At 39.4% G+C, this 16,902-nt stretch overlaps 1 protein-coding gene across 4 annotated transcripts in view; it reads left to right on the top strand.

Moving 5' to 3' along the window:
- The first annotated feature begins 235 nt into the window (after positions 1 to 235).
- METAP1D (methionyl aminopeptidase type 1D, mitochondrial) overlaps positions 236 to 16,902 on the top strand; it is a 43,269-nt gene continuing 26,602 nt past the window's right edge. Inside the window, exons 1-2 of one of the 4 annotated variants that reach the window (XM_079310476.1) lie at positions 236 to 356; positions 16,450 to 16,720. In XM_079310476.1, coding sequence (XP_079166602.1) covers positions 16,657 to 16,720 — 64 coding nt within the window. In that variant the 5' untranslated portion in view covers positions 236 to 356; positions 16,450 to 16,656. Of the gene's footprint in view, positions 357 to 16,449; positions 16,721 to 16,902 lie in introns of those variants that run through there. The other 3 variants (XM_079310477.1, XM_079310479.1, XM_079310478.1) reach the window with 3 other exon arrangements.

The following is a 16,902-nucleotide window of genomic DNA, read 5'->3' as shown; positions in this document are numbered from 1 at the left end:
GCAAGAAATTATGAGGTAGCTCCAGCACCCCTGGAATAGTGTGGTTACAGCTCATGCGGGACAGAGCCCCACTTGGGGCAGTTCTGTCTCACTGCCATGGCGGAAGGAGCAGTCACCAGTCCCGCTAGGGATGCTGTGGGGCTGAGCGGGTGGGGCCGTACGGGAGGGCAGCTGGCAGCACCTGCGGGCACCAGGGAGACGCGGCACGGCGGGGGCGGATCCCGCCCGCCGCCCTCACACCGGCCCGGGGCGGGACGGGGGCGCTCCGGCCCGGCCGCCGCCACGCGCGGCCACGTGACCGTCTCACATGGGCAGCATGGCGGCGCCCAGAGCCGCCCGCGCGCTGCGGAGCGGAGGTGAGTGCGCGCCGCCGCCGCTGCCGGGCTGAGGCGTGGGCCCGCCGCCGCTCTGCCCTGCCCTGCCCTGCTCTACCCTGCTCTCCTCTGCTCTGGCCTGGCCGCCGCGCCGCTGCTCAGTCGGGGCTCGCTTTGAAATCGACTGAAGTTCCCGGCGCCGCCGGGGGCTGCGAGAGAGCGCTCCGCGCGAAGGCGGCCGGGCGGGGGGCGGCCTGTGGCGGCGGGGCCTCGCAGCCGCGGCCCAGCTGTCAAGTCTCGGCTTCTATCAGGGCGTGTTCCCCTGGCGCTGTGATCGCCGTGGGGCGGCTGTCCCGGGGCCCCGCGGTGCGGGAAGGCTGTGGGAATGTTTGCTGTAGTTACCTGCTGGCACGCCCGTCTGTGTCATGGCTTTTCAGGGCCCTGAGGTTCTCCGACGAGCGCTTTTCCTGCCACATCACCTTTCACAAGCTAAAGCTGTGTGCCCACGTCCTACACCCGTCATCAGCCCCGTGCGCGCTTAAAAACCCAATGCCTGTCATCCGGGTGAAAGAGCCTAGCGAATTAAAGTTGTTCAGCCTTCCTGCCTTCCGTTCAGGCATCAAACCTTGTCAGCTTCACTAGGAGATACGCTTTGAGATCTGAGATAGTGAAACTCTCCTAGATAAGTCTGATTAAATGAAGTCAAGTTTTCCCCGAATCGGACAGTTCAGTGCAGTTTCATTTGCAAATACTGAAAGACAAAAGTGATTTAAATTAGGTTTCTTTTCACCTATGGATATCTGTTCTACCTTAATTGAACAAAAATTACCTATTTATAGCCTCTTTTGTGTTTTCAGTATATCTGGTGTTACTTTTTATAAATGATTCAAGTTTTCTTTATTATGGAATTGTTTCTGTGTAAATGCATTTGAGCAGCACCAATCTTGCAAGATTGTATAGTGATTAAATGCTTTCTCCACATATCAGAAGGACTTAGGCTAGCCTAAAAAAACCCTTTATTAAAAAAGAATATTGGCTGAAAGATACTAGGAAAAGAAAAAGTATTTTTTGGTAATCATATAGGGAAGTTATTTGAATAGTCGCTGCCTTGCTAATGTCAGAATTCAAACACTTTCAACCCAAGGAGAAGGCACAGAACTCTTTAGGTGTGAGTGATTTCCACAAACCTTTGTGGAATTCTGTATGCTCAAATGCTGCATTTCAGATTGGACTAGCAGTGGGCTGAACTGCCCTTTAAGAGCTGCCACCTTTTCTTGAGTGTTCAAGAAAATTTTGTTCAAAAACATTTTGCAGATGATGCATAGGAAGGTGAATTGAATTTACTGTTTTGTAAAAGAAAACTAGGAAACACGCAGAACACAGACACATCAAGTCACTGTCACAGTTTGTAGTTAGAAATAGTATGGATTGTGTGCTGATTCACTGGCTTGTAAATGATCTGATTAGATATTATCATAGTTTCAGGTATTATCATAATTGAATCTGTGCTACTTTATTGGTAATAAAGTTGAAGACATGAAAGAACTGCATTTGTATTTACAATTGTATCTTATATAATTTAAAGCATAGTAATCTCTTACAGATCTATTTATTTTATACAGGTAAATTATGGTAAAGTAGAAACCCCTAATTTCTTATAATGAAATTTCAGGGTTTAGAGCCACTGGGAAGTAATTGATGAGAAAACATCCCATGTAAAATGAGTTACTTTTGTGTTACACACTGATATAACTGGTTCTTGATCTTGCTTCCCTAGCAATGAATAAGGATTTAGTGGTAATCTGTGTGATTTACTGTGGGCCAGGTTTTTAAAGTCAATTCAGTGTAGACTGACAGGGTGTGATGCATCCCTTGCCTATGTAGTTTGTTCCCAGGCTGGCTGTTTGCTTGGTAAGGGGCTGAGCTGCCTTGTTCAGCCCCTCGTGGAACTGGGAATTTGTCCACAGGCTCCTCAGTGGGGAACCTGGAAACTGCACCTGACTAGAAGCTAAAGCTGTCTCCAGTACCATGAACGTGAGATGTGTGAGGTGCTGCTTCTTCTGTGACTGCAGAGCCTTTTAGTGATGTTTGTTTTCAACATTTTTCTGAGAATGTTACTCTTTCCCCTCTGTTGGAAAATGAGAAAGAGGTACATAAGTGTGATTTTAAATTTTTTAAATTTTTTATAAAAACAGAGAGACATAGCTGGAGTTGATTCTGTTGCAGTACAGCTTCACAGCCTCACACTTTTAAGTTTGCTCAGAAGTGCCAAGTCTCATTAGAAATGTATTGGTATTTGTTTTGTGGATTTGAGGGTTTTTTGTTTGTTTTGGGTTTTGTTTTCTTTTTTGGGCCATATAGGTCACGAGTTTGGTTCACAAACCTTGTCATTAATGCATGGTTGAGTATTCTTTATACTTCATAGTTAGGTTGGCCAAAACTGTGTATATTAAAGGAATCATAAACTCTACTCCAGCAGGGTATTTATATGAAAATCCACAAACTATCCTGAAGCACTGCACAAGTTAGAAACATTAGTTGGGCTAATGAAGAAGTTGTAGCAAGTGACTGAGGCAAAGTGATCTGGTTTACATGCTCTAGATAGAGTGCAGACATGTAATTGTATATACTTTTTCTTTCTGATCAGACATGGCTTTGACATTTAGGATGTAAAACTGGTAATCAACTTTTAAAAATTTTGAATTGCCATTTGATGTTGGACTCTGTGTGTTACTGTACAGAAGTGTGCTATGGAGTTTCCATTTGGGAAATTATTAAATAGATAAAGTAACTGCTTTACCAAATCTTTTACTGAGCAATGTTTCTGATAGTTAATTTATTGCATCTTTTTTAATCTGCAGACCTTGGTAATGCTCATGGTTTTACAAAATTCAAACTTTTTAATAGTTCTAAGAGGAAGTGAGAAGACTCCAAATAAGATTATTTTCTTTTTTTTTTCTCCTGAAATCAAAGTATTCATTTCAGCTTTTTTTTTTTGCTGCCATATGCTGCTGAATCAGTCTGTTTCTATCTTTCCAATTATGCATTTTAAAGCAGAAGTTATATATTTTTAAAAAATTGTTATAGCTTGCTCTTTGATAAGCATATTTAACCACAAAGTTCAGCGTATTAAATACCATTCTCATGTTCAGAATGAATCATAAAAATCTTCTTAGCATTGTTAATATTCAAATGGTAGAAAAATCTCTTTATATTTTTCTCACTGTTAAAAAGAAAAGTACAACTCAAACAACTAATCGTCACCTATAGTGATTTCCAGTACTTTTAACCTAATGCTTTTTAAAAAATTAGCCATAGAATATACAGATCAGTTTTCAAGATCAAATGTGCTGGGCTGCACTGTGCAATATATGCGTTGGGCAATTAGCTGGAAGAGAATTTTAATTCATTTTCCATTAATTTGTAGACAGACTCATGTCTCCAGAATTTAACATTAGCATTATGAGCTGCAAGTGATGCATGGTGGAAGTTCAAACCATTTGATCATAGCACACTTTCAACATTTTTTAAATGAATCCTAAGGTATTTTCATCCCTGTCTTGAAAATAATCAGGCAGGCAAGGAGTTATTCCCATTTCAACTGTGCAGCAGCTCTGGGGAAGACATGCACTTTCATGGTTTGAGGCACGAGAGAAAAATATTCCCCTTTCAATAAAGTGTTTAATTGTTCTCTTCTTTCAGTTGAGAGGTAATGTATTGTTGGCAGCACACTGTGTCTTTTTATTTTATGAGATCTATCATTTCTGGCTGTGGGTGGATGTGTAGGGTGTGGTTTCTCTGTCAGCTTAGGTTTCTCAGCATTAGCTAAGATTGCCTTTAAATGAAGGAAAGTCATTAGCAGATGTCCTGGACAGCTCCTGAAAACCAGCATTTTCTGCCACATCAACAGCTTTAGTGACCCACACCTACTCTTGTAGCCATTCATTTCAGACTAAGAAGTCTTTTCTCCTTTGTAGGAAGGTGCCCATTGCCCTGGCACCAGAACGTCACCATTGTGGTTACAGCTAAAACCCACACTGAGACAAAGTTAATGACAAGTTCCCAAAGAGTACTTAGTTTCAGCTTTTTGATAATGCTTTTTCTGCTCTGTATGCCTTATATCTGGGGTGCCCAGGTCCCAGGTAGTGCCCTGTATCTGCCAGTGTTTAGTCTGTGATAAATCTATTAGACAGGTACATTTCCATATGCCATAAGTTAAGGAAAGTAAGCCCAGCCATAATCCTTCAGGCAAAATTGACCTTGTTTGGAAGTATATTTTGCATGTATCACTTTCCCTTTTGTGGAATTTTCCTTAAAGCTCACCTGGAGCTTTCTCTAAGCAGAAAAGAGCTACTACTTGCCATTCCTATGCAGAGCTCTGAGGCTTTCCCACCACCTGCAGAAACTCGCTGCCCTGGTGTAGTGGCTGAAGGACCATTGTCCAGCTTTGTGCATAGGCTACTTATCCTGAAGGAAAATACCAGAAAGCTCTGGGAATGACTCTGGCAAGAAAGTGGGGTGCCCCATTGCAGGGAGCTGTCTTGCTGCTGTGCTTCCAAAGTGGAATTTGCAGTGCTGTCTCTGTCTTCCCAGTTGGACATGGGGATATCTGTGGGTGAGGACTGTTTGCATGCACAACTTCCTCACTGCCTGCCAGAGTCTGTTGCCATCTGGCATTTCCTTACCTGGCTGCAGATGTAGAAGCAAAGGCTCAATATAATACCATGTAGTAGGGTGAAAAGTCTAAAGTGGAAAGTCATGTCTGTGATTTTAATTCAAGACACTCAGTTCAGTGCTGCCTCTGGGCAGCACAGAAGGCAAGCTTTGTCTCTCCTTTAGGTGTTGCTTCACTCTTTTACTCTTCAGGCTCACAGATGCAGTATTAACCAACACACACAAATGCTAATGCTGTTTTGCAAAGAACTAAATAACTGATTTAGCTTCCTCTGTACTCATACAGCAAATCAGTGAAATAAATAATACCACTTCACAATCTTTAGAGATCAATTAAAGGAAAGAAAAATTCTAAAACTCCCAAAATCTGTACTTTGAATGTTGACCCTGCTGAGGCTATGTGCAGGATCAAACTGTGAGGTGTCTGGCTACTTGGTCCTTGCATGTTCTGTTACTTAAAACATCAAGAATAGTGGTAGAGTATATGACATATCTGGTGGCCTCTGAGCTTGTTTAGAGTAGTATGTAGGATTTGAGAAGACAAAATGAAGGATTGAATAATTCCTATAGAAATTATGGACCGTAAATAGTGAATTACTTTGTATTTTAGAGCAGGTAGCTTCACTCCCTAAAATCACAGGATCAAATGTGAGCATATAATAAAACTTTTTTTTTTTTTTTTTTTTTTTTTTTCTTCTGGGAGCTCACAGTGCAGATAGCTAAGGCAGACAAAAGGGACTGAAATCATGAGTACTAGCTGATGGATGGAGAAACTCTAGCACTGAGGGAGTAATTTCTGGAGGATTTTATGGCAGCACAGCATCAGCAGGATGAAACAGGGTCTGAGCCTGCCCTGGTGCCTGCTGCTCCTTCTCCAGACAAACACACAGTTTAGCAGTGGACATAGTAAAGTGGCTTTCTAGACTTAGATACTGAATTTCTTTTACTCAACTTTTTGCACTGAATCACTCTACCTAGACCAGAAGCTGAATTTAAGGTGCATGTAAAAATCAACATATCACATACTTGTGAAGTTTGGGATTTGTGTGTTGTGTGTGTTCTCTCTAGCTGTGCAGAGGAAGCCAGCCCTACTTAGCCAGTTTGGCACACTGAAACTCATTTCTTGTGTGACTTCCCATGTATAGCTATAACTGGAGTGTAAGATTGAGGCTACCAAAAATATTTCAGTGGTTTAGGGTATTTTGGTTTTTTTATTCTGAAGAGATGAATTTTGGCTGAAGTCACCTTGAAGACACACTACTTCTGGTTTTGAACCTGTTTTGATGCTAAGGCTGCATTGGAGGTCTGTGTCATGAAATCTAAGCTGATTTTACTTTCCCTTATATTTGGATATAGTAGACATGATGTTCTGATTGTGACAGTTGTGAATCAAGAGGAAATTTAAACAGAAGCTTAGGAGCTTTTGAGCATTCTTCAATGACAGTCCTGCTGGTCCACTGCAGTCTGTGATTTCAAAGTAGTACTTGATCGTGTATGCAGTCTGAAAAGGCCTTTTCTGTGCTAAAACTGCCTGTAGGGCACCCAGTTACAATGATCTTATCAACTGAGGATTGATAATTTTCCTTTTTTTGGTTACTCCTTCCTTCTCCATTCTCAAACAAGTGCATTCCTATAGCACTTCAAAATGCACATCTGGTGAGAGTCTTGCTGCCTCTTCTTCTCTTTGACAGTTTGACATGTTGATGTGCCATGATGAGTATCTTGCAGTGCTTCTAGACACCACATCCCAGTGCTGTTGATCTAACAATACTTATTAGCATGAAAATTTAATTTGAAAATATTTTGAAGTAATGTAGTGGGAGGGAGAGTGGGTTACGGGGCAATGACTTCTTTTTAGTGTTTGTCTATTCAAGTCACGTGTACTTATCACAGTGGTTCCTTTCCTAAGTATTTCTATTTAAAGTCAATGTTTGTTAAAATATGCATGTCTGCCCAATCCAGCTTTCTTATTATCTATGCGAAAAGGCAAGAGAATGTATATAAGGAACAGTCTGTATGTTGTAAACTCTTTGCCTTACAGTTACTGTATCCTGTAGAAAGAGGCTGTTTGGCTACAGCCTTGTTTTAATTTCATTTTTTAGTTTTCAGTTACACATTTCTGGAGTCTCCCCGACCACTGCTGTTACCTGATGGCGCCTATATTTCATCAAGTTTAGACAAGCAGTCTACCTGGACTTAGGCCCAGAGGAGCTGCCGTAACTGATGAACATGATCCCCTCTGCCTGGGAATTCAAGACCTATAGAACCAAGATTCCCAAGGGAATTGAAAGAAAAATGTGTTCAGACCTTGCCTCTTGCTTTTTTTTATTTTCTTTGTTGTTTTTATGGAGCATTGCCTTGTACTGATGGGTAGCATACTTTACCACAAGTGAAATCTGTTACTGGTTTGCTGATGATTAGGAGAAAATATTCTTTTTAGCCTACCCTGAAAACAGAAGCAGGAAAGAATAGAGCACACAGAGACAGACATGAGTTACTGTGACATTTCTTCATTGCTGCATGCAAATGAAGTGAGGCGTTATTAAACAAAATAGCAAAAAATGTTGTGGCATTACTGTTATGATGTTGGGTGGTTTTTTACTGCATCATCATTTTTAGGCTTCCAGAGTTTAGTAGATACAATTGCATATTTTAATATTTTTCTTGCATGCTGTTCTTTAATCTATTTTGTTCTGTTGGAATAACTGCATTATATAAAGATTGCATATTATTTTAGCAGTAGAATATTATGGTGGAGTTTTTAATTTAGAAAATGTTTTTAGATTTTTTTTTGTGATTGCAGAATGAATGTTAGTTTTCAATGTAATTAAATATAATTGCATTTCCTGTATGTGATATTTTAGTTTGCTCTTATATGCCTTTATTTTTATCATGAGTTGTAGATTTGACATACTTTTTTTTAAAAGGATGGTGTTGGTGGACAGACACAAGCTTACTTTAAATCAATGTTATACTAAGCTTAGAAGTCTTCTAAATTTGGGGAAATTGTGGCTTCTGCTTAATGATCAGTTGTTTCTTCATGTTGTTTTGGATTATATGGGCTTGTTTCTGTTTTTCTTTATGAGTTTAAAACATTAAGATGAGGAAGAGTAATTAAAGGCTGCTACTTTCTTATTATTCTGCTTTTTATGCCCAGGTCAACTGGGCAGGCTGGCAGGTCTCTTTTAGCTGGCAGGTCTCTTTTAGCTAAATATGCTTTTGCCATTCATTTATCTTTTGCTGCTCCTGTTTGCTTAACTAACATTTCATACATTTCATGTAGAGACTTTTTTCTTCAATAGCTTAAGAAAAAGTGAGATGTAAGGGAATATAAAGTCTGCTGTAGCACAGTACAGATATTGTGTTGTTCACACCTTCCATATTTCTCGTCTGCTCCAGGTTTGACATTCCTGGTATTTCTGAGGTTTAGGAAAAATCATATCAGATATTTTTAAACCTCAGAAAGTTAAAAGTACAATCATGCAGTGTAATCAATCTCTTCCCTGTCGCCAACAGGGAAGAGAATTACCATTCTTGAAGGGAAAATTTCATTACTAGTTTTTAATAGAGAACATCAGAGAAGTGAAGCTGGTTTTTTGAATCATGGCAGTACTCAGAGGCCAGAGGCTTCAGGGTTCTCTTGTCTGACTTGTAGGGGTCTCCTGCTCTGGAGTCTATGCAGCAGTTAGAAATGAATAGAGAGAGGCAAAGGCTTCTACCGCACAGAGGCTTTTTCAGCACACTGCTTGGTGGTGCATCAGTTTGAGAATCTATGTTGAGTCTCACTTTGGTGTCTCATGGACTTCCTACTTCCTGGGGTTGGTGATGCTGGTGGGAGCTAGCAGTCCTTGGGATCTTATCAGCTTTGGAAAAGGGAGGGTCTCCAGCTAGACTGGCACTGAGCCACTACCTTGGAGTAAAACAACTTCTTCTATGTGGCTGAAGAGAAGGTGTGATCTCAACAGAGTAGGGCTCAGTTCCTTCATTGCACTAGGAGCCAGGAGCTAGGGATATTTGGGGCTGGTAGTGTGCATGGCTTTGGATGAGTCATGGAACTTTCTGTGTCTTTCTCCACCTACAATGCAGATATTTATCTACCTTGCAGGTGCATTGGTTGAGATTAATGAGTTGTTTGTAAAGCACTTTGAAGATTAAAAGCTCTATAAAAATGCTAAGTATTATTACGTATGAGTTCTTGAGTGAATAATGGCTGCTTGCCTGCCAGTATTTAAAGCAATTTATAATGCACTAAGTATAAAGGCACTGTATGAAGTCAAGTTCTAGTTTCCATTTAAGAAAAGTCATATTTTGTGTTCACCAGTTCAGGTCACACCACTGGCCTTTGGTGTTATCTAGGGTGAAAAAGGTCTCTAGAAGATTTTTTTAAAGGAACTGTTTCAAAACAGTAAAGTTGTGTTGTTTTATAATACAGGCTTCTTCTCAGTTGGTAATTTTTAACCCTCTTTATATGACTTGTGTTTTGATGTCCAAATTCCCATGTTAACAACCTTTTTTTTTTTTTTTTGCCAAATGCTTCTTCTTTTGTCTGAACTACTGTAACTTTTCTCTCCCTGATGCTTGCATCTGTCTCTGCAGTTGCCATCAAAGCTTACGTTCCTCTGCTGAGTGGCTCTTGGCACTCGGGTTTCCCTAGCCCTTCATCTACCCATTGTAGGGCTTCCACAGCCATCCTACCCCAAGAAGTTTCCTGCCCCAGGCACTCATTGCCAGCCAGTGCAGCACAATATGGTGCTCTTCCTCAGGGGGCTTCTCCAGAAATGTCACAGTGAACTGCCTGGCAAGCAGGCAGAAACTGCCCAGAAATTGTTAAAAACCTAGTGTTCAACAAGCTGCCCTGCTGCATGGAAACCTTTAGAAGGGAGAATACAGGGCTCTTCAGAGCTCCTTGGAGGTCTTTTGGCAGATATACACTTCTATCATGCAGCCTGAGAAAACTTTCATGGGTATTTTTGAAAGTCGCACTATTCTCTTTTGAGTTTAGATTATAAATAACCAGCTACTCTAACCAGCTCTATAAAGTCTCCAGCTTTCACATTTTAAAAATATTTATGTTCAGATATTGATTGTTAAAACTTGTTTAAAGCTGTGTTTTGTTTAGATCAAGCTTATTTTGAACCATGAAGAGCTATTACAGTAATGAACACAATCTGAATTTATACATTAATACTTAGAGCATATCAGATGTTCTCTGTAGAAATTTGTACACTTTTCAGATTATATGTTTCATGCTTTCTTGTACATAAATTTGAATTACGTCCTGCCTTATGTATTTTTTTAAAGAAAGTCAACAGATGTGGCATAACATTGAAAGAAAATGGCAGGTTTGTTTCTCATGTAAATTCCAGCTGTTCAGTCTCAGATTTACTGATAGACACAGGTGAAGATGGAGTTGAGCAGGAGCAACAGTGAACTCCTAGCTTCCCTCCATGTAAAATGGAGATGCTTTATGTAAGAAATGGTGCAGTCACTGCAGATCTGGTAGTATTCTGCTTGACTTCTCAGCTCTTGAGTGTGCTTGTAAACTCATCTGGAGCTGTTGAGGTGAGATCCTTTTCCACTGGACAAAGTGGATAGGCATCTCACAGACATGCTGGGTTGACACAGAGAGGAGGTGTTGCCTGTGGTCATTTGTGCAGATCTGAGTATCGAGTCACACTTGTGCCTCATGGGTGAAATGGTAGGTGATGACAAGGCTCAATGGCATTGCCATGTCCTTTTTGAACTAACACCTGTGTGGTGACTAGGCAGGTCCAACCTCTCCGAGCCATTTCTGGTTATTCTGAACTGATTATTATTAACATAATTCTTATGAGTAGAAATGGTAAAAATGGGTTCTTTAAAGAAGTAAGTGCAGTAGTGGGTCTTGTCTGGGTTTATAAAAATTTGTTCATGCTCTAACACCCTGCTAAATCAGCAGTTCATCTCATGAAAATAATTCTGTTCTGGGAAAGCTAAGATCAGTTGCTCAAAAAGATCAAGCTGTACCAGCAAGAATTATTTTTCTGGTATAATTGTTCCAGCAGCTTTCTGAGTAGTACCATTATGTTGTCTAAGACTTTTGAGTTGTAGAGTACTCTCCTTAACTAATACAAATTTTCTGGAAAGAATGTAATTGCAGAGCAAACCAAAGACTGCAGAAGTGGCTGTTTCTATAATCTCCTTGATAAAGACAGTCCTTTTTTTGTTCATTTGCAACAATATCCCCAGCTGTGGAAACCAGATGTGTGTTGCAAACAGGTTGGTAGGGTGTTGGCAGCTGGAAGTTCAACCAGATGAAAATAATCTGCTGATGTGTCTGGGGAAAGGCAGCAGTTCTCTCGTCTCCTCCAGTGTGACAAGCAGTGACTGTGGACTACCAACCACTGCAGGATGAGCAAGCATGGCCCAGGCATGGGCATAATGCTTTCAATGACTGCCATTGCCAGGGGAGCAGCCACATCAGAATCAACTTTATTGTAGCTTTTTGCCTACTGAATGCAGATCAGGAGCCTTGACATTTATGAAGTTGCCAGGGCTGTAAGACTCAAATTCACAGTCACATCACTTTTCAATAGGCCATGGGTGTAGATTGAGATAGACTTCATATTTTCCATGTGAAAAAATAATGCAGCAGGATTCTTAGTGTGTAATTGACTGAATCTAGAAGTTCTGAGTCGAGTTTACAAATTAGTAATTAGTAAATGGATGTCCCTATTGAGAGTTTCATAGATTACTGCCCAGTTTTGCAGACAAGGTAGCTAAACATGCTCAGGAGAATTGCCTGTCATATTTTGCTGGCAAGTTAGATTCTCTTCATCTTATGGAAAGCAAAACATTTATTTCTTCTTACAGATTTACTATCTGTGCAGAAAAGACTGTGTAAACCCTTTTTGTTGTAGTTAAAGGAGTTTGAGACCTAAATTCTTGCAAGGATTCCTTGCTTACTCTGTCTAGCTTAGAAAAATCAGACAGTAGAATAATCCAATAAATCATGCAAAGTGAATAACCTGGTGAAGATAGTTCAGAAATGAGGGTTTGGGGGTTTTTTAGCTTAATAATATATTTTTTTATAAATTAGTCTGAATGTTTGGTACACAATCATTCTGTTTCTTTCTGCCTGTTTTTTACTTACATTTTCCCCTTTAGCATTTATTAGAACAGCTTCCCTTTCTACGGAAGGGCTATGTTATTTATAAATTGCCATTTTATTTGCCATATGCCATATATGAAGTGGGCCGTCGATAGTAGTTACACGGCTCGAGAATAGATCCTTTAATTTTGATGTGTTTTTAAACAATTGGCAATAAATGGCCTCATCCTGTGTCCTTTGACTTCAGTGGGAGCTCTGACAAGTGTGTTTACGCCAGGAGAAGCCGGCTGCCAGCGCAGCGGAGCAGGCAGCGCGCCTTTGCTTTCAGCACAGTTGTGTGTCCCCGTGCCAAGAATGAATTTTGCCGATTCAGATTTGCTGAGTTTGTCAACACACAGCTCCCATTGAAGTTCGCAGGACGGGAATGATTGTTGGCACGGGGCCGCGGGCAGCGCGGGCAGCGGCGGAGCTGAGCGCTGGCGAGGGGAGCAGCGCCCAGCCTGCGCTTCCCTGAGCCCGGCTCTCAACGTGGGTTTGCTGGTGTGGGAGTGCTGGCAAGAGCCAGTGAGAAAAAGACATTTCCTAGGTTCGTTTTCAAGGCTGTTTTTTTGTGTGTGTGGCTGTCTGGATGATTAATGTGAATAGGAAAATACTGTTGACCCATTTAAATCATGTTAGACAACTTCCATTGCTCATCTACATAATGAAATACACACTGAACATTACAGCCTAAGTATAAGAGCCAGTGAACTACAAAAATAATATTTTACTCATTTAGATTATGAAGTAAAATATAGGACATTAGTACTAATGATAGTATTAAATTTTAAGCCATGCAAATTGCAATTGTCAGTGAAAAAGAACTATAAGTTGAAAAGGCTATTAGCATTTCAACTTTAACAGTTAATTTGAGTAATTTCTCTTTTCTGCTGGTGTGCACCTTAAAAAAGTCTATATGCAAAACATTTAATAACAAGTGCAGTTTTACATTGTTTACATTGTTTTACATTGTTATTTAATTTCAGTCATTAAATAAATGTTAGAAAATAATTTTCAATAATAAAATATATTAACATTTTATATTATGAGAGTAAACTGCAATTTTTACTTGGGTAAAATCAAATATAAAAGGCAAATTATTAGTAACCAACAGATGAAATAAATTTTAGCATTTATTTAAGTACCAAAGCAAAACCTAAAACCTTTAAAAATATGGATTTTTTCAAATAGTAAAAGAATTGTCAGCATTTTAAGCTAAATACAAATTTTGAAGTGCTGAATTTAGGCTGACAGGTTTCTATGGTTACCTACCTTTCCAATAGTTTGGTGAGATGTGTAAATAGGCCTGTGAGTCACTAGTAATTATTTGGGTTTTGTTTGTTATAGTTGTAATTCTGTGTTCAGTTTGAATCTAATACAGTTCATACCACATGCTTTGGTTTATGTATATTTTAGTGTGTATGATTGACAGTGATTGAGCATTTCTTATGGAGTGCTTGGTTTTTTTGTCATAAGTGATGTATGTTGGTACTTCTGAAAATGTAAACAACTTCTTCCTGTATCACTGTTTGATAAACAGGGATTTTTATGCTAAAAAGAGATCTTTGTAAATGTTAAGCAAGGAGATAAGTGAACGGTGTTTAAAAAACATTTAAAACACCTCCCAAACATTATACTGTATTCTTCCAAGTTTGATCCATAATTCTATCATTACAATTCACTCAATGACCCAAATGTCACATATTTATGAATAAGCTTCCAAGTTATGCATTAATAGCACATAGTAATGACTGACAGATTTAAAAATAAATGTTTTAATCAGGATGATACAAGTTATATGCAGCAAGCTCTTGATTAGAACATCTTCTTGTGCAAAGGATTTTCTTGAAATAAAAATAAGAGCTTATTTCTACCACCACCACAGCAGTTTAATGGAAAAAGCTGTAAACTCTTAGACCTCTCTGCTCATATATTTTGAAATGTGGATTGTGGGATGTAGTTCCCCAACCTTAGACTTGTCACTCTAGCAGAGGACACATGCTTAAAAGACTTACTGTCCTAACATAACTTTTATTTTCATGTGAAAACAGAACAATACAAATAATTAACAATTTTTAACACAAACCAAGAAATAATAGTAGCTGTCAATTTTACTGAATGAGTAGTAATATAATTTTATTTTATTATAGTATTCATCCCAAAGTTGCTGGCCATGTGCACTTTCCTCCTTAATTCTGAAATAAGACTGACCTATGATTCAGAAATCATCTTGTGTCCTTAGAGATGTGGCTTCAGGTGTATGGAAAATACTTATTGCAGAAAAAAACCTGTCTGCCTATTTTCTTCTATGTGTCAAGATGCACAAAACATCGTGATGCAATGTTCAGGAGCATTCCTAAATTTCCTATGCAAAGATTACTCTCATTTCAGCATTGTTGCTTGCCTACTGAAAGGGTGGCAAATGGATTTTATGGTGATCCAGATATATTTTTTCCATTTCAGGTGGAAATTTAAGAGGTTAAAGTAGAATTTTTTTCTTAACATTTACTATTGTGTCAGGCATGTATACAGGACATAAACATGCCAGTTGAAAAACAGTTGTTTCACAGAGAACCTGAAAAGATTTTAACCCCATAGGATTCAATGAATGGTAGAGCTGTGGGTGGGTGCATATAAACAACAAGATTTGGTATTGTGCTCTCTGTGTTTGAATAGCTTATTATTTTAATCTGAAACAACTGCTATTTTTTAAACTAACTTGTTCCAATAGTTGTTACTTCCCTACAAAATCAAAATCATTAATACAATAACCAAATCTAAAGATAGATAGAAAGTGCTTGGAAAATGTATTTAAATGTGGAAGCCTGAACAGATATGTTTCTCATTCTAATTTATTCATTTTATGATAAATTAATTTACTCAATAAAGGAATGCAGTAATATAAGAGGAATGTTTCTCCTGCTAGTCAGAGAAGTTGAAACTTGCCAGATGCTGTGATCTGGAGCCTGAATTCCCTTGATAGTAACTGTGATTGAAACCCTTAATATTGCTTTGTCCAGCTTTTGTACTGGACTTATCTCATTTTGCAGTGATATTGCTTTAGACAACACTGTCTTTTTATTTTCGTCTTCGTTTTTGTGTCTGAGACAGAAAATGTAGTAGAAATAACACTGGGATGGAAGGCTCTGCTGGAGGAGTGCAATACCCTATTCCCAGTGTCTGTACTGCTTGGTCCCGTGTTCTGTAATAGACAATTCATTTCCTTTGGTATATTAATGAATATCACTCAGCTATAGTTAGATTGTACTCTTTATTTTTAAAATTCTATAATAAAAGGGGGAAGTACTATTTAATGATACCAGAATTTTACTCAGTCAGTTAATTTATGTCTTATACAGCTTTGGTGTGACTCCATGTGTGTATATATATATACAGAACTGCTCAACTGGTCAAAGGAGATTTTGAAGGATATAATACTGATTTTTTTCTTCTTGTTTGTTAAAGTTGCACTGTCAGTTGCTGCTGATAAAAGGTGGCATCGAGCCAGCTTCCTGAAGGAGCTATGGGGAGGGTCATGGCTTGTCATGACCTGGGCACCGGTACTTGAATGTTGTTATTATTGGGATGAAGTACCCTTAGGCTGTCATCCTTCCTGTAAATAGAAGGGGTTCTGATTCTCTGTGGTTTCCCAGTTTACCAACTTGCAGAACAGCTATTTTGTTGGTCCTAAGTTTGACTGAATAATGAATTTGAAGCACAGCACTATTCCAGAAGGCACTGATTCATCATTTTAGCCTGTTAGTCTCAACTGAATCATAGTAAGTAAAGCCAAACAAGAATGTTTCCATGCAGTTTATAAATTTACAAACTCATTTGTATTGGCATATAGCCAACAAATTGCCCAGTTCCACGCTGCATGAAGTAAGGTCAGAATTGTAATTAGCAAAGAGCATAACTGAAGGCCAAAACAGACTTTTTCAGTGGCATGGAAGAGTGACAGTGGTGCTGGCAGAGGGGCTGACTCTTGTCCCTTGGAGTCAGTTACTGTTCAACTATTGCTTTGCTTCATTGCCTCTTAGGAGAGTAACAAGAGCAGTTCTGTTAATGCTTCTATTAACTAAACAAATTCTGTCATTAATTTCCAGAAAAATCAAATAAAACCATCTCAATTAGAATACAACGTTTGCAAGATACTGGCCTGTGTTTCGGTTTATCAGGGTAGAGTCGTAAGCATGCTGTTGTTGAAGTTTTCACCAATGTGTTGCACTTGTAACTGAAGTCACATCTATCCTGATGAATATTTCATTTCCCCAATCATGCTATTAAAAATAGAGTGTTTTTACCCTTTCATTTCTGCTTTCTCTTTTCCAGTACCATCGTGACAGCTGTGGCTGCGTCCTGTTTACAAATTGCTGCTAGTCACATTTTCAGTAGTCCTTATGGGTTTTGCTTTCCCCTAATACATCCAATTAGGAGGAAATATTTCTCACAAGCACGGACTTGCTCTTCTCCTTGTAATGACATAGTTCTGCAATCCAGGAAACAGTGCTGCATGGTGTCCATGTCCACAATTTCCTGATGTGGGAAAAACGTGTGGAAAGCATCTGGAGAGGAGGAGACCCCCTTTACCAGCTTGTTTCCTGTAAGCGAAATTGGAAGACCTTGTCTGTGCAAATAGATTTCAAAATAGAGTCTGCCCTTTGACTGTCTCCATAATTACACAGCGCTCTCTGTATTTTATTTGGCTGCCAGAGCAGTTAACCCCTGGAAGTAAGGGGCTGATGATGGCGTGACCAGCACGGGTATGCAGACATGACCATGTGA

This window comes from Erithacus rubecula (assembly GCF_903797595.1).
Source record: "Erithacus rubecula genome assembly, chromosome: 8".
NCBI classification, from domain to species: Eukaryota; Metazoa; Chordata; class Aves; order Passeriformes; family Muscicapidae; genus Erithacus; species Erithacus rubecula.
This window is presented reverse-complemented; position numbering and strand designations above follow the sequence as displayed.